This window comes from Heterocephalus glaber, unplaced genomic scaffold (genome assembly GCF_053883595.1).
Source record: "Heterocephalus glaber isolate CG9 unplaced genomic scaffold, H.glaber_assembly_v1.0 deba00001730, whole genome shotgun sequence".
In the NCBI taxonomy this organism is placed as follows: Eukaryota; Metazoa; Chordata; class Mammalia; order Rodentia; family Bathyergidae; genus Heterocephalus; species Heterocephalus glaber.
The window spans coordinates 866,106-890,658 of NW_028258441.1; the positions used below are offsets into that span (position 1 = coordinate 866,106).

A 24,553-nucleotide genomic window follows, 5' to 3' on the forward strand; every position below is an offset into this window, starting at 1 on the left:
ACAAATCTTCAATGACCACTTTAACAAAGAATTAGAGGCATGGAGATTAAAAATTCTATTAAAAGTATGGGCAACAAAAGTGACCAGTATGAGGGCAGAGTGTCAGAACTAGAAGATAGGTGACCAGTTACTGGCTAGAGTATGTCGACTAGAAGATGTCAGTGACCAGTTACTTCAAGGTACCTTAAAACAATAGGACATGAAAAATAGACCCATGAACTGCTAGCTGATGTAAAGAAGACTAATCCAAGATTAACTAGAATTAGGGAAAAATCAGAAGACAGAAAAAAATGGCATAAAAATCTGTTTACAGAAACAATAGCAGAAAACTTTCCAAATAATTGGGAAAGAATTTAATATATAGGTAAATGAGGCATATAGAACCAAAAATAGCACTGATCAGAAAAGACATTATCCAGAACACATCGCGGTCAAAATCTCAGAAGTCCACACAAGGACAGAATATGAAAAAGCAGTAAGAGAAAATCAACCAATCACTGATAAAAGTAAACCCATTAGAATCACAGCAGACTTCTCAACATGAGCAGAGGTCAGAACAGATTGAAGTGTTTCAAGCCCCAAAAGAAAACAATTTCCAACACAGACTAATATACCTGGAAAACTATCTTTAAAAATTGATGGAGAAATGAGGTCTTTCCATGACAAAGAGCATCTTAGATGCTCTTTTATCTTAAGATGCTCTTTTCATGATCACTGAACTAGCACTCCAGAAAATTCTCAAGGCATAGAAAGAAACAATGAAGCTAACAGGGCCAAAATGCCCAGTAGAATAAATTCACCAGGCAAAAAGAGCAATTAAGTAGAAGGGAAAAAAATAAAGGGAATCGGCAGCAGGAAAATAATATAATGACATGAGTAAGTTAATATCTAATAGTTATATACATCAATGTGAATGATATCAATTCACCAGTCAAAAGACACAGATCAGCAGAATGGATCAAGAAATAAGATCCAGTAGTATCCTCTATACAAGAAACACTTAACACAAAAATAAATTGAATAAAATTCAACACCCATTCATGATAAAAACCCTGCAGAAAATTGCAATAGAGGGTCTTTATTTCAACTTGATAAAGGCTATCTATGAAAAACCAACAGCCAACATCATACTAAATGGTCAAAAACTGAAAATCTTAACACTAAAATCAGGAACAAGACAAGGATGTCCACTATCACCACTCCTGTTCCATATAGTTTTGGAAACATTAGCCACAGCAATTAGACAAGAGAAAGGAATAAAGATAGGAAAGGAAGAAGTTAAACTGTCATTATTTGCTGACGATATGATACTCTATATTGAAGACCCAAAAAACCCCACCAAAAGACTTCTAGACTTAATTGACAGATAGAGTGGCTGGATACAAGGTCAACACTCAAAAAGCAATAGCCTTCTTGTACACAATTAACAGTCTCACTGAGAGAGAAATTAGGGAATTGATCCCTTTCACTACAGCATCCAAAACCATGAAATATCTAGGAATCAATCTAACGAAGGAAGAAAAAGACCTCTACAATGAGAACTACAACACTCTGCAAAAAGGGATTAAAGAGGATATAAGAAAATGGAAAGACAACCCTTGCTCCTGGGTAGGAAGAACCAATATAGCAAAAATGGCCATACCTCCAAAGCTGCTATAAAGATTGAATGCAATCCCGATTGAAATCCCAAAAGTATATTTCACAGATCTAGAGAAAACAATCCAAAAATTCATTTGGAACCAGAAGAGACTTGGAATAGCAAGAGCAATTCTAGGCAACAGAGACATGGCAGGGGGTATCACAATCCACAACTTGAAACTATACTACAAAGCCACTGTGATAAAAACAGCATGCTACTGACCAAGAAACAAACCTGAGGATCAATGAAATAGACTGGAAGATACGGAAACAACTCCAGACATACTCAGCTACCTCATCTTTGACAAAGGAGCCAACCATCCTCATTGGAGGAAAGATAGCCTCTTTAATAAATGGTGCTGGAAAAACCGGATTTCAACTTGCCAAAGATTAAAACTAGACCCCTGTCTTTCACCATGCACAAAACTAAAATCGAAGTGGATTAAAAATCTAAATATTAAAACAGAAATGCTGAACCGGCTGGAAGATAAGTTAGGCAGAACTCTTGAAGGCATTGGCATAGGAGAAAACTTTATGAACAAATCCTCAGTAGCACGGGAACTAGCACAAAGAATCAACAATTGGGATCACATCTTATTAAAAAGCTTCTGCACTGCAAGAGAAACCACCAACAGAGCTAAGAGACAACTTACAATGTGGGAAAAAATTTTTACCAGCTGTTCCTCAGACAAAGGTCTACTATCTAGAATATATAAAGAACTCAAAACAATCAGACCTCACAAATATAAAGACACAGTTCAAAAATGGGCATCTGAAATGAACAGACATTTCTCAAATAAGTAAAAGCAGCAAATAAACATATGAAAAAAATGTTCAACATCACTGGTCATTTGAGAGATGCAGATTCCACCTCATCCCGGTAAGAATGGCTGCTATCAAGAAATCAACCAATAACAAATGCTGGCAGGGTTGTGGGGAGAATGGAACCCTTTTATTGTTGGTGGGAGTGCACACTGGTTCAACCACTGTGGAAATCAATGTGGAGATACCTCAAACAAATAGGATTAGAAGTCCCATTTGACCCAGCTATTCCTCTGCTGGGTATCTTTCCAAAAGAATTAAAAGAATCGTATCACAGTGATGTATGCTCATCCATGTTTATAGCGGCACAGTTTGTAAAAGCTAAAGCTTGGAAGCAGCCCAAGTGCCCATCAACTGGAAACTGGATAAAGAAAATGTGTTTTTTTTACCCATGTGTGTTCTATTTATTTCACTTAAGGGTATGGCCTCAATGGGCATCCATTTAGCTATAAATGTCTCTAATTTCTCATTTTTCATGGCTGAGTAGTACTCCATTTTATTTTTTTAAAAACCCACATTTTCTTTTCCAGTCTCCATTTGATGGGCAATTGGGCTGCTTCCAAGTTTTAGCTATTACAAACTGTGCTGCTATGAACATGGGTGCACATATATCACAGTGGTATGATTCTTTTAATTCTTTGGGGAAGATACCCAGCAGGGGAACAGCTGGGTCAAATGGGACTTCCAGTCCTAGTTCTTTGAGGTATCTCCATACTGATTTCCACAGTGCTTGCACCAGTCTACACTCCCACCAGCAGTGGAGCAGGGTTCCTCTTTCCCCACAGCCCTGCCAGCATTTGTTATTGGCTGATTTCATGAAAGCAGCCATTCTTTCTGGAGTGAGGTGGAATCTCAGCCTTGTTTTCATTTGCATCTCTGGAATGACCAGCGATGTTGAACGTTTTTCCATATGTTTATTTGCTATTTCTACTTCTTTGTCTGAGAAATGTCTGTTCATTTCAGATGCCCATTTTTGAATTGGGTCTTTAAGTTTGGGAGGTCTGATCTTTTTAAGTTCTTTATAGATTCGAGATAGACCTCTGTCTGAGGAACAGCAGGTGAAAATTTTTTTCTCACATTGTGGGTTGTCTCTTCACATTGCTGGTGGTCTCTCTTGCTGTGCAGAAGCTTTTTAATAAGAAGAGATCCCACTTGTTGATTGTTTGTGCTAGTTCACGGGCAACTGAGGTTTTGTTCATAAAATCTTTTCATACACCAATGTCTTCAAGAGTTCTACCTAACCTCTGTTCCAGCCAATTCAGTGTTTCTATTTTAACATTTAGATCTTTAATCAATTTCAATTTTAGTTTAGTGCATGGTGAAAGATATAGGTCTAGTTTTAATCTTTGGCAAGTTGAAACCCAATTTTTCCAGCACCATTTATTAAAGAGGCTATCTTTCCTCCAGTGAGGGGTTTGGCTCCTTTATCGAAGATGAGGTGGATGAGTGTGTCTGGTGTTGTTTCTGTATCTTCTAATCTGTTCCACTGGTCCTCAGGGCTGTTTCTTTGCCAGTACCATGCTGTTTTTATCACAGTGGCTTTGTAGTATAGTTTCAAGTTGGGGATTGTGATACTCCTTGCCATGTCTCTGTTACCTAGAATTGCTTCTGCTATTCTGGGTCTCTTCTTGTTCCAAATGAATTTTTGGATTGTTTTTTCAAGGTCCGTGACGTATGCTGGTGGGATTTCAATTGGGATAGCATCACAATAGCATCCAAAAAACTGAAATTCCTAGGAATCAACCTAATGAAAGAAATCAAAGACCTCTTCCCTGAAAACTATAGCACTCTGAAAAGAGAGATTGAAGATGCTATCAGAAAATGGAAAGACATCCCTTGCTCTTGGGTAGGAAGGATCAACATAGTGAAAATGGCCATACTTCCAAAACTGCTATATAGATTCAATGCAATCCCAATTGAAATCCCAGCAGCATATACCTGTTTTTTTAGTAAACACTGACTGATATAAACCTCATTCCAAAACCAGACCAAGACCAAACCAAAAAAGAACTACAGGCCAATCTCTTTAATGAACACAGATGCAAAGATCCTCAACAAAATACTGACAAACAGAATGCAACAAATTATCAAAAAATTATACATAATGACCAAGTAGGTTTCTTCCCAGGGATGCAAATATGGTTCAAGATATGCAAATCAATAAATGTAATACAGACATTTCCTGTTTAACGACTGCCTTCCATTTCTGGGACTCAGTTGTTAAATGAATTGGTCACTAACTGAGGAACTGTATATAGTATGTACCTTACAATATTTAGAACAAAGAAATGGTCAAAGGAAATTCCAACTTGATGACTTTGCTTAGTTTTTCGTAACTCTTACATGCAGTACTGTAATGTATAACAGAACATAAAACTACAGTACTGTACTGAACAGTAAAAAATATAGTACTGTATAAACAAGGTGTACTGTACAAAAAAGACACTATGGCTTTATAAACAATATGTACACAACTGTACAAAAAATGTGAGTCATAAGTCTGAGTGGTGGGTCCTAAGTCTGAACAGTGTACCTCAGTCATAAATTCAAGCAATCATTAAACAGGTAGGTCATTAAATAAGGAATATCTGTACACCACTTAAACAGAAGCAAGGACAAAATCACAATTATCTCAACAGATGCAGAAAAAGGCTCTGACAAAATTCAACATCTATTCATGATAAAAACAAATACTGAAGAAAATAGATATAAAAGCACATTATCTCAATCTGATAAAAGCCATTTATGACAAACCTGCTGCCAACATCATATTAAGTGGAGAAAAGCTGAAAGCTTTCCCGGTAAAATCAGGAACAAGACAAATATGCACACTATCAATTCTCCTGTCCAATACAGTACTGAAAACATTAGCCAAAATAATCAGGAATCAGAAAAAAATGATGTGTATAGGAAAGGAAAAAGTCAAATTATCATTATTTGTAGACAACATGATCCTTCTTATATAGAACACCCAAAAATTCCACCAAAAACTCTTAGAATTAATAACCAAATTCAGTAGTGTTAACAAGATACAAAATCAACACAAAAAAATCAATAGCATTTCTGCACACCAATAAAGAACTCACCAAGAAAGAAATTAGGAAAACAATACCATTCACAGCCGCATCAAGAAAAATTAAATACTTTGAAATTAATCTAATCAAAAAAGTGAATGACCTCTACAATTAAAAACCATAGTACCCTAAAAAAGGAGAACAAAGAGGACATAAAAAAATAGAAAGCTATCCCCTGTTCCTGGTAAGGCAGAACCAATATTGTCCAAATGGCCATACTTCCAAAACTGATACACAGATTTAATGCAACCTCAATAAAAATACTAATAGCATTCCTCACAGAACTAGAGAAAACAATCCTAAAATTCACATGAAAACAGAAGAGACCTAGAATAGTGAAGGAAATCTTGGGCAACAAGAAGCATTACAGTTCTGGTCTTCAAAATATATTATAAAGCTACAGTGATAAAAGCAGCATAGTACTAGCAAAAAAGCAGACACAGGGATAAATAGAACAGAATTGAAGATGCAGAAACAAACCCAGGCACATGCAGCTATCTGATTTTTGACAAAGGTGCCAAAAACATAAGCTTGAGAAAAGACAGTCTCTTTAACAAATGGTGCTGAGAAAACTGGCAATCTATATGTAGAAGATTTAAATAAACATAGACCCATGTCTTTCACCATGTTCTAAACTAAAAATCAAAATGGACCAAAGATCTACTTGTTAAAATAGAAACAATCTGCTGAAAGATAAAATAGGTAAAACTTTTGAAGACATAGGCATATGCCAGGACTTTCTGAACAGAACCCTAGTTTTAAAGGAAATAGTACCTAGAATCAACAAGTGGGTTGTATCAAATTAAAAAGTTTCTGCAGAGCTAAAAACCACCAACAGAGTGAAGAGACAATCTACAGAATGGGGAAAAAGGTTTGCCAGCTATTCCTCAGACAGAGGACTAATATCTAGAATATATATAGAATTCAAAAAAACTAAACCCCCAAAATAAAAGACCAAATGAAAAAAAAGGGCAACTAAAATAAATAGACACCTCTGTGAATATGGAGTACAAATGGCCAATCAATACATTAAAAAAGTTCAACATCACTGGCCATTAGAGAAAGGCAGATTAAAATGACAACAAGATTCTATTTTACTCCAGAAAGAGTGGCTGTCATCGAAACATCAAATAATAACAAATTCTGGCAAGGCAGAGGCCTTGTACATCGTTGGTGGGAGTGTAAACTAGTACAATGGTACCTTGTTTCACAAACTTAATTCTTTCCTCAATTCTGGTCACAAAACAAATCAAATTCAGTGGTTAGGTTCAATGTTGACCTCATGGGGAAATTTAATTCAGTTCTTGTCCAATTTGGTTAGCAACCAGAATTGTGGAAAGAATTAAGTTCATGAAATGAGGTACCACTGTACAACCACTAAGGAAATCAATTTGGAGATTCTTCATAATGCTAAAAATTCCATTAGACATTGCTATTCTCCTTCTAAGTATCTTTTAGAAAGAGTTAAAGACAACATATTACAGTGATATATACATACACATGTTTATAGACGCACAACTCCTAATAATTAAATCTTGGAAGCCTATGTGTCCATCAGCAAATGAATGGATAAAGAAAGTGTGGCATGTATACACAATGGAGATATGTATTTATGCACTCTGCCATGAAGAAGGATAAATTCCAGTCATTCTCAGAACAATAAATGCAGTTTGAGAACATAATATTAGGTGAAATAAATCAGCATACAAGCTTAAATATTGCATGGTTTCTTTTATATGAGAAACCTAAATATAAATAAAGAACAAAATAAAAAATAGATAATAGGAAATGAGAAGATAGATCTTTTGCAAAAAGCAAGGGGACCTTAAGATTGAGGGAGAGAAGAGGGAGGGGGAAAGGGAATGAAAAAAGAATTAGGATGTGTTATGTACATGTACCAACACCCTATGAGGCATCTAATCATTATGTACTATAAACATGTACTAATAAAAAGTAAAAATTGAAAAAGATAAAAATTTATTATGATAAAAGACATACTGCCACTAATCCCCCTCAAAATATTTCCCCTTGCTTGTAATATATATATCTTATTTTTCTTGCCACTTTTTGAAGCAGTTCTGGAAGTCTTTTAGGAGTGTATTTCTGAGTTGAGTTCAAAAATTCAGTGAATGCTGCTTTCAAGTGCCATCTAATGGAAATCCAGGGTTGTAAAAACATTATGGTATGTCCTCATCTGTTTTATTCACTGGATCTGGTGCCGTGTGACTTCTGGCCATTCTGCAATGTGAAAATGACCATGAAAGGTAGATGTTGTTTACTGATGCAGAACATTGAGGCAGCTGCTAGAGTGTGACTAAAGCCACTCATGAAAGAACTTCCAGAACTGGTTCAGAAATTGCAAAGAACGTTGGGATAAGTCTGTTCAAAATGAGAGTGTTTTGAGGGAGATTAATGACAATGTATCTTTTACTGTTAAAAACTTGTTTTTACCATTCACTGTATTGTTCAATTATATCTCATATATCCTGAAGACATGACAAGTGGCACCTCCAATGGGTACAGAAGGTCAAGTCTACAGTCAATATGGGACGGAGATACATAAAGTTCTGCCCAGGAGATGAGGAGGTAGCCACTTCAGTTGTCACAATTCACTCTTTCCAAAACCATGCCTCTCATGAAACCTGCCATTGTATCCCTCTATTCCTCTTCCTTTCTTCCCTTCCTTCTTCCCTCCCCCACTTGTCTCTCCCTCCAACTGGAATTCAGTACTGTAATGAAGTAGAGTAGAGCTGTTTATCACCACTTGTGGTAATAATGCCCTCCCAGCCCTAATCACTCGTCCTTTTCTGCAAGTGTTCATTTGAAGTTGCAAGAGGAACACAGGGTCCTGGGAGTGTGAGGTGCCTGCCAGGAGAGGGCGACAGCAACCTAACAGGCCAAAGTGGCAGTGATCTCCCCAGTTCCCAAGACTGTGTTGAACATTTGCATAATGCACCTTTAAAATCCAAGAGAAGCAAAATATTTGGAGCAAAACTGCATTTAGGGGAGGTAGGCTATTTTGGGACTTAATTTGTCTGTCCAGGTTGTATCCAAAAATTGTTGACTTCCTTAGAGGTGGGTAGTATTTCCCAAAGAGATGCGACTGGGGAGCTGCACTTCAGTGTATGAAGGAAAGTGATTTTTAGGGCTTGCTAATGTACCAATGACATTTGCTAATATATGTGCATAAGTGGACAAGAAATAAGGATATTCAGGAAATGTATCAGTTGAAATGGGAAAATCTATAACTAAAACACTGGAAAGGGTGGGAGAAGAGGGCTCAGAGATATGGAGGCAGGGCTCTTTGTCCAGGGCGTATCTCTACATTGAGCACAAACCTGGCTAGGACGTTTCAGCGATAGCTAGAAGAAATCAATATGGAGTGTATTGACACCAGCCCCTTCCAGTCCTACCTCAGCCCCTCCTGGGACTGAAGATTATGAAACATAAGACAAGAAGGTAAACTTTAGACTTTTGGGAGCCTATGGGCTTAGAGTATTTTTCCTCTCCTCTAGCTCAAATTTAATTTTGTGATTACAAGTACCTTCTTGGGGAGGCATATTTGGCCCTGGAGAACTTAAAGGAGCCAGGGTGGAGCCCAGAGGAGAGGATGCTAATAAAATTCTGGCTTTGGTTTTACTCAAGGCCTAGGGAACAACTGAGAATAGGACCATCTTTTTAGATGGTCCAATCCAGTTCTTCAGACAGAAAGCTATGCCCACATTCTGGTTGGAAGACTGTCTGGGAAGGAGCTTGTGACTTTGGCTTAAGTGTACTCTATCTCATGAGAACCAGAAAGTGGTAGTGGGCACAAGTGAGCAACATTCAGCCAAGCCAAGTGTTCCCTCTGGGGGCTGGCTGAGCAGGAATTCTAATTCTTCTTAATTACCCCAAAGATTCTGTTACACAGATCAAGATCAGCTCCAAGAAGAATTTATTTACTTTCTTTCTTTCTTCTTTTTTTTTTCTTTCTCTCTCTTCTTTCACTAGTACCTTTTTTATTAGTACACGTACATGTTAGTACATAATGATTACATTCATCGTGGGCAGTTAGTACATGTACATAACACATCTTAATTCTTTTTTCATCCCCTACCCCTCCCATCCCTCCTTGCTCCTTCCAACTGTTGATCTCTTTCCCATTTGCAAAAGCTCTATTTTCATTTTTTTTGAAAAGAAAAGCAAAAGGTTTTATTACTTTGATGTGTACATACAGATCTTCACTAGAGAATGAAATCTGAAGACCAGCACATGACACATTATATACATTTTAGACAAAAAATAATAAATGTGTGAACCAGGCATCCTCTTTCCTCGGCTTACAAATAGCTAAGATTACAGGAGTGTGACACTGTATGTAGCCTATCATTTCATTTTTAATTAACTCATTCCCATGTCTTTTTTCCCTCTACTTTTATATATGTTAAAAATAGAACATGTATAAAACCATCAATGGCACAGCACAAAAATCTGTACTGTAAAGAACATGAGATATTGCTAAAGCTTTCTTGCTCAGTCAGTATCACTCATTGTCCCAATCAATTTTACACATTTTTCTATCAAAAAGGGTCATGGTGGGATGGGGCCAGTAGCTTGCTAGTCTAGCATGCACAAGGCCCCAGGCTTAATCCCCAGCAGTGCAAAAACATGTACATGCTTTGGGCCTTAGCTTTAGGCTATTGTTGATAAAATAGTTAATTAAAATAAAAACACCCACTTGGCTTTTTAAACGTTTTATAATGCTTAAGAAAACATTATATAGGGGTGTTTGGATTTACAAATAAACTAGGGGCACATTACTGAACAAATCAACAGAATTTTTACAAAGCAAACTTTTCTGGTGCTTTTAAACAAAAAAACCCTAATTTATGACCAGTGTTTCAGAACACATCAGTCATATTAATCCATTCACACCCGCCTCACCTCTACATATATGAATTTGCTGTCTGAGTGCAGGTCTATTTCCATAAAGGACTTTTTTTTGCAGTGCTGGGGATGGAACCCAGGTCCTTGCACATGCTATGCAAATCCTCTACCACTAAGCTACATTCCTAGATTCTAAACAGATCTTCTGATCAATGTATTATAACCAATAGGAACAAGAACAAAATAGATATTCCTTTAGCTTTCCTTTCTATTTAGCTTCCAACAAAGTAATAATGAATTAGGTAATTCTTTTCCTAAGGTATGAGTACAGTTTTGTTATATACAAAGTGAGACAATAGGAAACTTTTTTTTAATGAACAAACAACTTTCACAAAAACTGTCTATATTACATTGCTATTACAATGTAGATGAGCTGAAACTTTTTTATACAGACTTGGAAGAAGGGAACCCCTAAAAAGAAATCAAGCATATAGAGGTAGTTGAATAGCAATATAGGGGAGCAATATCTTAATTTCCCTTCATTACAGTGCAAGAGTAAAATGACTGCTTGACAAACAAATGGAAAACAAGCACACATCCACAGCTGCCACTGTTTAAGTAGCTTGCTTGACATTTTAATCCTGGCATTACTGAGAACTGCATACAATGACAAAACTAGTTTACTTAAGATAAGCTGATGGTGCCATGTTAAGCTACTTGCTCTCTTTTTATTTCATTGTTGTTTATTGTCATTGCTTTAACAATAGATGGTTAATCAACTTTTAAAGTGATGCATAAGCTACAGTGTTGCTTTGTAAACAGTTAATCACATTTGCTGTGGAAAGTTTTTTAAACAGCTACAGAGTCATGAATAGCAAAGCTTTAAAGTAACACCAGGAACAAAGATTACAGGCACTTCTCTCTGGAGGTTAAATTAACATGTTTGAAAAAACCCACTTGTAAGTGAAAATCTCATCTCACATCTGGATGCGCCCAATCCAGATTATTAAAGTGAAACTGTGATAAGTGGAGTTCACTCTAAAATGGATTGAATGCCTACATTTTACATGGCTCCTTTACCTTCCTTCTCTCTGCACTTAGAAATGGGACAAAGTGGAGCCCCTGAAGCTGGCTGCTTTTCAGAATTGTCTTTAATCTTGAACTAAAATCTCACTCATCAGGCCCAAGAGTAGGCTGAGAACTGGCCCTTTCTCAGTATTTGGTCTGCCTTCCACTGACATATTTGTCATATACTTCTGCTATGAGGTGAGTAGAAATGGATGCAAAGTCAACAGGTTGGGAACTTGAGGAAGGAGTCCCTGAATAAAATACTCCTGTTGGAAATGGAGTTGGCAGGGGCAACACAGTCCCCAGTGGATTGCAGTCCATCAACAGTATGCAATCTGTTGATAGTAAGAGACCTCTGGTTGCTGTGAACTGGCCTCAGAGCTCTGCTGCTCCCACAGCCATCACAGGGGATTATCTGAGCCCAGGCTAGCTTCACCAGCAGAGCTGGAAGTGCCAGATGCGCAATGACTTCACTTGACCCTGCTGCAGAGGCAGCACTGGGCTAGAAGCAGTTAGCCTTCAGAAAAGGCTAGCTGTTGAAATAGTCAGTTTTATGCCCCACTAAGTCAGGGGTATGCGCTCTTGTTTCCAAGTTGTCTGCAGAAAATTAATTTCTTCATTTTTCATTTTCTACATTTTGCTGGTTATTAGCTAGCAGCAGTAGTGCGGTACAAAGCAGAAAGGCATGACGTCTGCTTGCAACCTGGTACATGTATGCGGGTATATATGTGTACACACACGTACACATACATACAGAAAATAACCTACTAAAAAAAGACCTAGTCAGTCACAATGGACAGGAAAACCAACCCAACAAGTGACACTATCTATCAAGGGGGAAGATATGTTTTTCTAGGGTAGATTTTAGATTTATGTCTTTTCTCTATACATTCTTCCTTTATTTCTGAGCTGGGCAACAAAACCAATTTAGAAGTGGTAAAAATGGTCAAGTCCAATCGATGATTCTGTTCAAGTACAACCCAAAGACAGCCAAGGTTTAGCCTGCCTCCTGCCATTACATAAGCTTACTGTAAAACAACCCAACTGCATATCTAGGCTACTGGGAGTAAAGTGCAATTCTGCCTAACCAGGACCTACATGTGCTGGAGTTGAGTGCTCCCTTAGCAAGGGGCATTCTATGACATGAAATATTATTAAGAAATCAAATTTTCTTTTTTGACTTAGTAGCGATGTGCTGGATAAGTGAATTTTACTTCATCTGAATCTTCCCATTTGGAGCTTCTGGGGTGCTTTTGTGATTTGACTGCTGTGTCTGTTAAATAAAATTATGTGTAACACAATAAAGATTTAAAATTTTTTAAATCTGCAAAGTAAAGCATTCAAAATCAAGCTTGACTACTTACTAGATGACCTGGACAAAGTACTCATCATTCCTGAGCTTCAGTTTTCTCATCCATTATATGGGAATAATAATTACTTTCTAAGAAATAAGTGACTTAATAAACTCAGTTATGAGAGATCATCTTGTTTCGTATTTGGTACATGGTAAGATCTCAATACATTTTTTGTGTCTGTTATTTTGGGCAGCATGAAGAAATACAATTCACCATTTATGAACTAAGCACAAAAGTCAGAGATTATGAAATCCAATCATCCTGGTATGGGTGAGATTCTTCATACATTTTGGAGAACCAGAAGTGATGATTTTGTTATTCTAATGAAGTTAGAATTTAAGGCTTCCATTCTATCAGAGAAGCTAGATTTCCAAGGAACACTGCTTTTTAGCAGTTACCAAAACAGGAAACCATTTGCTGGCATAGTACTAGTCCCTACCTCTGACCTTCATTTGTTCTCTTTTCATTTTCCCAAACAGAATAAATCCAAAAAGGAATCACCTGTAAGCCATCAAGTTATGATCAAAAATCAGTGGTACAGATTCCCCCAACCAAGTTTAAGGGGGTTGTAATTGCTGTGTGTAAAGGCAATGTTTTTGCAAATATAGCTTTTGAGGCTATTCTGTAACTATGACCAACTCTGATGTGTTGAATATCTCCTCTAGTCAAGCCACCGTGATAAGGGATTTCAGACATATTTAATGTTCATAACAACCCTATGTGCAATATTTCTCACTACCATTTCACTGATGAGGAAACTGGCTCAGCCAAAGTTAAATCGCTTGTCAAAGCAACACATTTAATAAATGGAGAAGTTTACAACCTCTTCTTTGTTGATTTTACACTATAAGAAATTGTTGTACCAAGATTATATACACACGGTTGGGGATGGGCAAAGGGGCTCTAATTTCCTGTACCCTAAGCCTTGTAGAGTTTTCCTGGGCAGACAGGTCCTTCCACTCCATCTACTCTACTTGCATTCTTCTCCAGCCCAGTATATTCCAGGCATTAAACCTGTTAACATAACGCACTGCCAACTCAACATCCACTAAGAAGTGAGAAGATAGTGTGCTTTCTGCTTACACGAGTCTCTTAAATATTATCTGGATCATCTCATTTGCCTATTCCTATTTCTGGCCACTGGTGGTATAGAAGTCAGACTACATTAAGTCCTTGACTTACGATCATTCAAGTTGCAAACTTTGACAGGTGTACTGTATGAGACTCATTTTGTTGGTTACAAACAGATCCAACTTATGAACAATTCTTGAACAGAACTCATTCATAAGTCAGGGGCTTACTGTAATTACTTGAAGTACAACTCTCTCACCTTAACAGAGTGGGCTAGCTTCCAGTGGATAGCACACCTAGCCAGAATCACACAAGGGAGGGTAATCTACATGAAGGTACAAATGCCACAACTCACTTCTTCCTGGCCCTAATCTTTTCACTCTGACATTATGACTCTCCTATACTCATGGTATTTTTCAGATTCTTTGGATATGAAAGGAATCAAAGTAGCACTAAGCAAGCTAAATAATGCTTACTTTTACTTCCTTTTTCTTCCCCTATATTGAAATCTTTGGCCCACTGTAACTAGAAGGAAAGGCAGTGTTTTGATAAAACCATAGATTGTCAGGTTATTTTAAAATACTGGATTTTTAAAGGGTCCTACCTACCTGGATTCTTTACAGTTTTAATAACAAATAGTCCTTCATCAAGTGTTTCAGCACAGGTCTTCATCCTCAGCACACGGAGAAGACATGGAGTGTGCAGGCTGGCTGGGAATAGCTGTGACCTGCTATACTTTTGAAAGCCATCACTTCTAGTCAGATTGCTGAAATAAATGCCCATAGTATGTTTTAATTAAAGACACTCTCTGATTATGGCTCTAGAACAATAATTCTTTCAGCCTTGGTCTGTATTACACAAAGAAAATTAATTATTTTACTTTACCTTTGCATACCCCATAATCTATGCCAAATCGCTTAAGTATTTCATGTTATTTAATTAAAACTAGAAAAGTAGAATCTGAAGATGGATGATCTTAGCATCATTCTGAAGTCCTTTTAAACTTCTACTAGGGTAGACATAGAAACAGTTCAAGAACTGGGATCAATGTAGTAAAAAGTTTTCAAAGCAAAAATTGCACATTTCTAGTATTGTGATTCCCCCTAGGTACATGGTAAACCACATCAATAAATAAAGCAATGGACTTTTCAGCACTTAAATAGTTACAGACATACATGTAGAAAAAAAGGATACAGTAGTGCAAAAAATAAATTATTAAAACAGAAAGAAGTATGAACATTATTTTACACAATACTCTATAAAACCTCAACCATTTGGAATGAGAACTCAAGTCAGTGAAATAATGCAGCAACATTATTAGTATCTTTGCTTCACATTTCAACCACACAGTCATTCACCTATGAAAGAAAGAAAAACTAAAGAAAGATCATGTTAAACTTCCAGAAAATCTCATGTTAAAATCAGATTTTTTTCCTAGACTCTTAAACACCACTACAGTCTATGTAGTTGTACAGCATGTCAAGAAGCATCTTAAAATAGAAAGTTTCAAACAAGTCACATTCATTTGGTCTTTCTACTCGATTTCTCTGTGTGATCAAAGGTAGGGAAACACACCTCTGTTTGATAACCTCTTCTGCTAAGATGTTATTGCAATTAGATATATTTACAAGCAGATCTCCTCCCCAAAGCAGCAGGGAGGATGGAAGCTTCTCTTCAGCAATCCACTCTCACTAGTTTTGGTTTCGGGATATAAAAGCCAGGACTCGCCGAATACCATTCAGTCTATCCTTTAAGGACCTCATTGCAAGAAATGGGAGCTGAGCTCGACTTTCCAAGGGAAGAACAGCTAATGTCCACCAGCACCAGGCTGGGCCATTCGGGTTAATCTGAAAGAGAGAAACACAGTGAGTTTGTTCTATTCCCGTGCAAGCCATAACAGTCCATAGATTTCCAAATACCCAAAGTACATATAATGGATGTAACAGCTTCTGTGTGTGGTAGAGATTGCTAATTGCCTCCATATCTATTTCCCCTTTGTTTTAGCAGGGCATATAACCACGGCAGTGGGGCAAGGGCACTTTATTTCTCAGCCTTCTTGCAGCTAGGTGAAGCCATAAAACAAAGTTTTGGCTAATGAGATGTAAAGGGAAGATGTGATATGCGTAATTTGTAGGTATGCTCTAGGAAAGTAGCGTGTGCCCTTTGCCTTCTTTTTCTCCTTTCCCCTAGCTAGATCGTGGCATGGTGATAATCAGCCTTCCTCAGTTAAGAGGATGAAGGCAACATTCTATGGACAGTAGAGCTTTGTGATGAAGGAGACTGGTTCCTTGAATATTCTCATGAAATAGACCTGCCCTAGTCCTACAGAACTTAGGCCCTCTATCTTGTTTGAGCTACAATCATTTTTAATACTTGTTAAAGAAAACAGACCAATATCCTAACAAATAAACCATGCCCTCTATCCTGTGTGATTTTATGAGCTAAAATAGCCACTACTTAGTTTCTCCCACTTCTGGGATTCTGTCTAGATCCTTTGAACTCATATACACTTCTGCAAGCCTTTACCTGCCATGACTCCTCAGGCTTTGCATATCTCCTAACTCCCTTCATTGTCTTGCTCTGGCTAAAGACAATAGTCCAGATATACCAGGGTACTATGCAGGGCCTCTGCTATCTTCTCCTCTGCAACCAGAAGCTGTGATTTACAATCGCAAAGAACAGCAACTTCACACCTCAAAATTTCCAATTAGAAAACACATTCACGGTAGCTCCCAGGTTTCCTTTAAAGAGCTTTCTCACCCCATATAAATCCTTTGCCAAAATTCTATGCATAATTAACTTTCTGAGCATACATTTTAGACATCGATGACTTATTTCTTACTAAAACTGAAATGAGTTTTCTTCCCACAACTTTCAGAAAGTTGACTTTAGGACTGTAGAGAACCATGTTCTATTTCAACCTCCTATACCTAGGATTATTTCACTCCAAATTGGTCCATCTGATTCTCCCCAAATCTCATTGCTTTCTTTGTTTTCTGTGCCTCTTAGCTTCATCTGAATTATTTTTTTTTGTCCCTCACTGCAATCTGTAACATGTGATCACTTCCAAATATTAGATTGACATTCTGAACTTTCCCAGAATCATCAACAAAGATGCTTAATACATGTGGTGGTTTCTAAGAAACTTCCTCCTGAGCTTATTCTTATTCATGGGACTGCTAGGGCCGTAGCTTTGGCCATAGCAAACCATATTGGTTTCAGGTTTGTTTGTTTGTTTGTTTTCTGGTGCTGCCACCATCAAAGCTACATGATGACAAACTGTAACAGGAAAGGAAAGGAGACCCAAGATTCCAGCTTTCTATATCATTAAGCCCTTATGCATCACAGTGTGGCATCTGTGTTTTCTCTTGTGGAAGACGCAGTTAGTATTGGTGATCTCTCTTTTGTCCGACGGGGAGAATGCTTCCCAGTAGGTGAAGAGGAACATTAAGCTTGATCATGAGCTTTCTCAGAGCTGTGTTGTAGTCCTGAGTCACCATGGCCCAGAGCCAGAAGCTGTGTCACTGGGAAGCAATCACTGGTCTTTCTCCCTTCAAAAGTCATAATCTCTTTGCATAGGAAGAGAGGGGCCACTTCTGTGGCCTAGAGCAAAGCAAAACATTTCAGCCCTTTAGAGATGAGACAGGTGCTTTGGAGCCTCATTATGCAAGAAGAGGTGACTTTAGAGACCTCACCATCCACTTCTCTCATTTTAAAGAAAATGTGAGAAAAAGGGATTTACCCAACCAAGGTCATGTTGTTAGAAAGGTAAGCAAAGCCAGTCTATTAGCAGAAAAGCCAGAATATAATGGATTTATATTTCTCTATTGTGAGAGAGTCAGGGATGAGCCTAAGTAAAGAATCAAAGAAGGCATAGGAGTGTAGGAGAGCCAGCTCAGGGTATGGGAAATGGTGGAAGTAAGGAAATATTGCTTCAGGATATCTCCAGCCTTGTTTTAGGAAGGAAGTCTTTCTGAAGCTGGAATTCCCTGAAAGTATACCAAGCAAATAAAGACTGGTGAAATGTAGCTCTCTCCACTTTCCTAGAGGGCTTGTGACTGCTGCTTGATCTCATATGTGAGCCTATTCCCCAAGGAAGAAGACCTACCCAGTGAAATCCAGTGAACTATTCTCTGGGATAGTTCAGCCAAGGGTAAATTTAAAGATGGGGTCAGTTTTCTCAGGACCTGTTCACCCCTAATGTGGACAACAGCAAGGGTCTAGACTTGGTGGACTGAGCTGGATGTGCCTGAGCATGACAAGTTTCTGTGGCTTTGCAGTTGCAGGGTACCTGGCCCTATCTCCTAGCTCCTGCACGCATCTTGTAACCCTAATGTTACCATGCTGTGAATGTGTACTCTCATTGAAGGTTCTTCTGCTGCTAGTGCCTATGTTCCATTCCCTCACCTTGCTTATCTCTCAACATGTGCCTTGGATCCAAGTGCCCATGTCATACTTCAGTTACTCCAGTTTTAACTTAGGATCCTTTTGTTCCTGCCCATGATGCTCACTGACCAGCCAAACAATACCACTTTGGATCCACCTTCCTTTTGCATTTGTTTGCTGGATAAAAACCACACACCAATTTACTCAGAAATTTTAGGAACTCCCATCTGGTGGAGCAGCCCAGTATAAAAAGACATTTTATGTACCTGGGGATCAGCATCTTTCTCTGGCATTGGACCAAAGTGATTGAGTATTCGATTCTTCAGAGATGATTTGAGTGAGTGAAACCATGATGACGCTTGCTCATAGACACAGTTATGTAATCCCATGAGCTCAGCACAATCCTCTCCCTGAACCTGAAAGTATCACAGTGGAAGTGAAACATTCTGTATATTGTCCATGCCTCCCAGAGTTGCTTCTGACACCTGACTCTTTCAGCATCCATTCTGCCTTTCTACGGGAAGCCTCACCCACTTAGCTTCCTTCTGTGTGAGACGTGAAACACTCCACAGCCAGGTGCTGGACTGTATAAACATGGCTGAGGGGGAAGAAGGTGAAGGGTTTGACTGGCTAGAGTAGCTGAAACAGGAAGATACATAGAAAGCCAGAGACTCAAATAGGCCTGAGAGGAGGCATGTGTTAAAGCAGGAAATTATGGCTCATGCCTCTGTCCTATTCATTTTTGTATCTATTTTCCCATTGTTCACTGGGAAGAGATACAAGAATGTATCTGTGTTTCAGTATTTAACTAACTTCAAAGTCAAATAGATTTTTTGGTTGATCAAATATTTATTAATATATGACTCAGTGAATGTAAATATAAATGAACATGGGATTATTTTTTTAATTTTTAATTCATGTAGGTTTATTTGGACAGTGTTGCCTTAGAGCACAGTAATCCCACACATATCAGAAGACATTGGGATTATTGACCTCTTCTTCTACCCATTAGCTCAGAAAACCAAGGATTAACTGGACATGTCATCTTTCTGTTTTGGGGGATGATGATGGATGATTCTGCTTTAGGAAAAGGGCTCCTTAGTCAAGTTGCATATTTAAAACTGCAAATGCATGTATGAATCTACAATGATATCAAAATAAACAAGTTTTAAAATATAATAAAAATAAATTGATACATAAAATACACATTGTAGACTCCACTCCGATCTACCCCTTGGTGTCCTGAGCAAAGGTGGAGCTCTTAGGCTGCGAGGGCCCCAGGGTTGGTCTGGGGTAGCATTTCTTATGCATTTCTGCCACTCAGCAGCTAAGTAGAGAGAGCCAGGACTAAGGGTGCTCTCTATGCCATTCTGCAACAGGACAACAATCCAGCAGCATTCAACATTGCTGCAGAAGTTTGATGAGAAATCCTCCTGCAGTGATCTTTGTATGCCAAGTTACAGGGAGAGGCTGGATTTGGGATTCTTGGCACTGGCCACCCTCACCTTTTGATCTTCAATGTATTCAATGTCGGCAGTGTTGTAGCCATCCCGCTGGCCCTGATGGAGCACCTTGAAGCGCCTCTTGCCTATGCTGTCAACCACTGAGCGACCATCAGCAAAGAACTGAACATTTCTGATCTCTAGGATGCAGCCATATTCTGCAAACCTGTTTATTGAGAATAAAGTCAAGAAAGTAGATCTTTGATAAGTTTCATTTCCCAAGACCAGAACCCTAGCCATTTATATAACCCTGTGGTACACCTCAAAGGACTTCTGCCTATTTACCTGTCCCTGGGTCTACAGTTAGAACTACAGAATAGGGAGCGCCTATACAGTGTATGAAGAAAATCTCAATGCTACCATTTACTGAGCACATACTATGTTCCAGGGCTATGGTTTGAATGTTTGTGCACCTCAAAAATCATGTTGGATGTAATTGCCATTGTAAGAGTATTAAGAGGGTTGACCACTAAGCAATGATTAGGCCACGAGGGCTCTGTCCTCAAACTGGATCAATGCTGTTTTACAGGAGTGCATTTATTATAAAAGGACAGGTTGGTCCTCCTCTCTCTCACTCTGTTGTTTCCATTCTGCCATGTTATGACACATCTGAAAGTCTCCTACCAGATGCTGGCACCTTGATCTTGGACTTGTCAGCTTCCAGAATCAGGACAAATACACTTCTATTGTTTATAAATTACTCAGCCTATGGTATTCTGTTAGAGTATTCCAAAATGGACTCAGCCAGCCAGGAATTTCATTTAGTGTTTTTTGTGCATTATTAACTCATCAATGCCCCCAACAAGCAAATTCAATGAGGTCAGCATTATCACCATACCCACTTAACAGACAAGAAAACTAGATGCAGAAAGGTTAAGTAACTTGCCCCAAGTTAAACTTGCTCCAAGCCTAGAGCTAGAATATGAGCCTAGGCAGTTTGACTCCAGGGCCCACACTCCTAGAAAACAAGGTTTATAATATATATCACCTGTTTAACAAAAGATTGTGTACTTCTTTTACATAGATAGTCTCTCACACAGTAAACGAGGCACCAGAGGAACTGGGATCCTTACAAGTGCTCTTCTTCTTGAACTGGCTAAACCTCATGAGCTCCCCACCTCTGTGAGCACCTCAAGGAGAGAAATCCTTCTCTACCCAAGGGCCCTCTACTCCCAGGGCTCTTCACTTACCCTTTGACAGGATCTCCAAGGCACATGCCAAACTGTCTCGTGCCTGTCTCAATGCATCTCCGAATCATCAGGCGGTAACAAGGCTCAAAGATGTGCAGGGGACAAGGAACGGTTGGATAGGCCATGGTACACACGAAAATAGGCACATTCTTATTTAAGCTGTCAAGAAGAGCAAATGAGATGGATCTCAAAGCAATGAGGCAAGGCACAGAAAGGCTGGTTAAACATCACCATGTATACCCCTCACCTACCCCCAAGTAAAGGCAAGGAGCCATCAGATTTTGATGGCAGATAGAAAAACACTGACATGGGACAGGCACCACAGGCTGAGTCCCATTATCTGGTGCAGAGGCTGAGACTGACATTGGCATTGCACATATTCTCCTTTGGCTGAAGAAGTTTTTTAGTACCTTAACATTGTGGGAGATAGCTATGCTGCATATTTTTTCTTTCTTTCATCTCTGCACTCAAAATGATTTCTTTGTTGAAGAAGGAAAGATATGGATGGTATAAGTGCACACAGCTCTCCAGAGTTGGGGTGAGAAATTCTCTGCAAGGTCTTCATGAACTTCTCAAATTTGTAAAGGCCCCCAGAGAATGTGCATAGGAAGCCCAGGCAAGAGGAGAAGCAAGCAAGAAGCAGGCAAGAGTAATCTAGCCCAGTGATACTCAAGTGCTCCTGTACGTCAGTCACCAGAGACCCTTAAATCCTGATGACTGGGCCATCATAGCCCCAAATATAATGACATATTAGCCCTGAAGTTAGGACCCAGGAGTCTGCGTTTCAAAAAGTACCCCCAAAGGTTCAGACACATAGCCCACCAGGGAACCCTCAACTATGCCAGGTCCTTGTGGGGCCCTGTCTTATTTGTCTAGTAAATCTAATGCAGGAACATCTGCATCTAAACCTACCAAGCAATATAAGATCATTTGCCCAAATCTCAAAAAGGTCAGATTTAGGATTCCTTTAAACAGAAATTCCCCTAGTATATTCCAGTATTTATTAATAAAATTTAAGTGTTATTTGAAGTATTTAAGTGATATTTGGGTTACCTCAATGTTAACTTGAGAACAAGAATGAAATATAAAGATGCCCTGAGTAACTCCAATAAAAGTCAATGCGAAAATGAAAGACTTCTAGTTTCTGGGGGAAACATTATTCAAAGTGAGAGGCACATTCAAACAAACTGGTGGGAGTTTACAAATATTCTTTACAAGGTAGGCATAAAACCAGAACAGCTTTTGTCATCAAGACTGCACCTCTAGAATGCTGTGAGAATTCCACTGGGGATGCGGAGAGGGCAGGGCAGCAGCAAGAGGGGCAGAAACTCGCGATCATCTCCTGCTCGCTCTGCCAAGTGATCAGGCAGAGAGCTTGGAGCCTCACGTCTGTTGCCATCCTTGCCATCACCTCTCATGTATGCACAGTAGGGCAAGCATATAACAAGTATTAGTGCTATTACCATTTAGGATATGCTAACCATGTACCAGCGCATCAGTTTTTCATAAGCCCATGAGGTAAGAATTATTGTTATCTCCAAGTTATAGGTGAGGAAACTGAGACTCATAAAAGTGAAATGATCTGCCTAGGGTCATGAAGTCCTCTCATATTTCAATAGAACTGTATCTAAAACCCAGGCCTGACTAGTACCAAAATTCTTAACCTTGTAGCACCTCTTTATGTATTTGCAGGCAATCTGGACACGTCATAAATTCTCCTGGTTAAGCCATTCCAATTTACTCCTGCCAGCAACATCCTGTGACTGGTGCCAAGATGCATCCTGTCATTGGTTTGACTTATGCTTCTTCAGTGGTGTGCTGGTAAATGGATAACTGTTTTCTGGGGAAGAAGGAAGCCCTAGTTTGTAACACTTGGTGATTTCCACGGTGTAAATACTCTCATCATGGCCGATTTCAAGATACCAATGTGTTATCACTGAATGAGGAGCTGGGAAGAAATGTGTACATTCAAACTCTCATGAGCTGGTACAGATGAAACTGAAAACAGAAGCATGCATATACATATACATACTTAGAGAGTTCTTCCATTTCCTCTTCATAAAGCCTCCTTCGTTCCTTGAGTTCTTCTGGAAGGAATTTAGCTATTAGCTCTTCCATTATTACATTTTTGCTGTATTTTCTTGATGCCAAGCACTATATAGGGAACAAGGTAATTGAATATTATGCAGTCATCAGAAAAACACAAAGGACTTCCAATACAATCGGTAAAATAGTCAAATGACTCACATATTGGAGTAATTTGGATCCATAATTTAGTAGTAATACTATCATATGAATTCTCATATGAATTATCTGAATGTTAGGATTTAGTTTTTAAATTTAAAAAATGCAAGTGACTACCTTAATAATTAGAAAAAATATTTTAACAGAGAAGGAACCTGAATTGCACAGATTTCCTAAAACATTGAAATAGGAATCATTCCATTGCCCAAAGAAGAAGTGATCCTCTCTTCTCTTTTCTCTGATTATTTTGTTTATAAGCTCTTTGGTCTCTATTTGGAATGTGTTAAAGTCAGTAGTCAAAAGGTTTGGGGAACTAAAAAGCAATGTTCATCGAGCCTTTCATGCTCTGACTAGATCCCACTCCACCCCATGCTTGGATTCTGGATATTCCCAAGTCTATACATTTTATTCTACCTTTAGTTTAAAGACACCCAAACAGCTAAATACTGGTGATTATTTTTGTCTATCTGCCTTTCTAATATGCCACCTATGTAACCAAAATTATGACATAATCATAATTTCAGAACCAGACCAAACTTTGTTGTCACTATTACTCTCCTCCCAAACATCCCTACCTCATACATATTTAGGGATGTGCAAGTAGAGGTATTTGACGGTGTCAACCAAACCACCAATGTTAGAGAACTGCTGTGGAAACTACTCCTACAGACCCACCAGGGAGAGCTCCTGAGCATAAAACTGCTGGTTTCAGACAATTTCGTCTCTTTACCAGCACTGGTAGTCTCTATTCTGCAATGGACATGATTGAAATACTTCTCTCTGTATACAATGGTGTAAGTGTGACCCTGTGTTAGTAGAAAGAGAGATGAAAGTATCTTCTAGCCCCTAAGAGTAGGACCACACAGTATATGCATCCTGGTGCCTTAGCAGCCACCACTAGTGGCTACAGGAGAACCAACTGTGTTACTCCGTCCCTGTGGGGTCCGGGGGTGCTCAGAAGGCATTCAATCCAAGAAGGAGGTGATGCTATAACAAAAACCCTAGAAGGGCACATCCTAAAATGTCAACAGTGGTTTTGTTTAGGTGCTGAGCATATGGGAAGACTTTCCTTCTTTCTGCTTATCTCAACTTTGTACTGTTATCACAGCACAGATATTTTATTTAAGTATAAGGACCACTGGGCTTCTCATCTACAAACAGATCAGCAAATCTTACCCATTTATCTAGGGAAAGAGATGGCTTTGACCTTTTCCAAACACACACCCTCAAAGCTAACCTTGATGATTATTTCATTCCATTCCCTTACAGGAAATGTTTAGGGTTTGGGGAAAGCTTAACTTGTGACTTCTCTGGACCTACATTCATGTAGAGATTGT

At 38.7% G+C, this 24,553-nt stretch overlaps 1 protein-coding gene across 3 annotated transcripts in view; it reads right to left on the reverse strand.

Annotated features, from left to right (window-relative positions):
- Positions 1-9,451: 9,451 nt before the first annotated feature.
- Lonrf3 (LON peptidase N-terminal domain and ring finger 3) overlaps positions 9,452-24,553 on the reverse strand; it is a 44,521-nt gene continuing 29,419 nt past the window's right edge. For all 3 annotated transcript variants that reach the window (XM_013068277.3, XM_004872148.3, XM_004872149.3), the window contains 5 exons: positions 23,005-23,126; positions 20,973-21,131; positions 19,786-19,948; positions 18,547-18,696; positions 9,452-15,741 (listed from right to left, as the gene is read on the reverse strand). In XM_013068277.3, the coding sequence (XP_012923731.1) occupies positions 15,586-15,741; positions 18,547-18,696; positions 19,786-19,948; positions 20,973-21,131; positions 23,005-23,126 (750 nt within the window). In that variant the 3' untranslated portion in view covers positions 9,452-15,585. The remainder of the gene's footprint in view (positions 15,742-18,546; positions 18,697-19,785; positions 19,949-20,972; positions 21,132-23,004; positions 23,127-24,553) is intronic.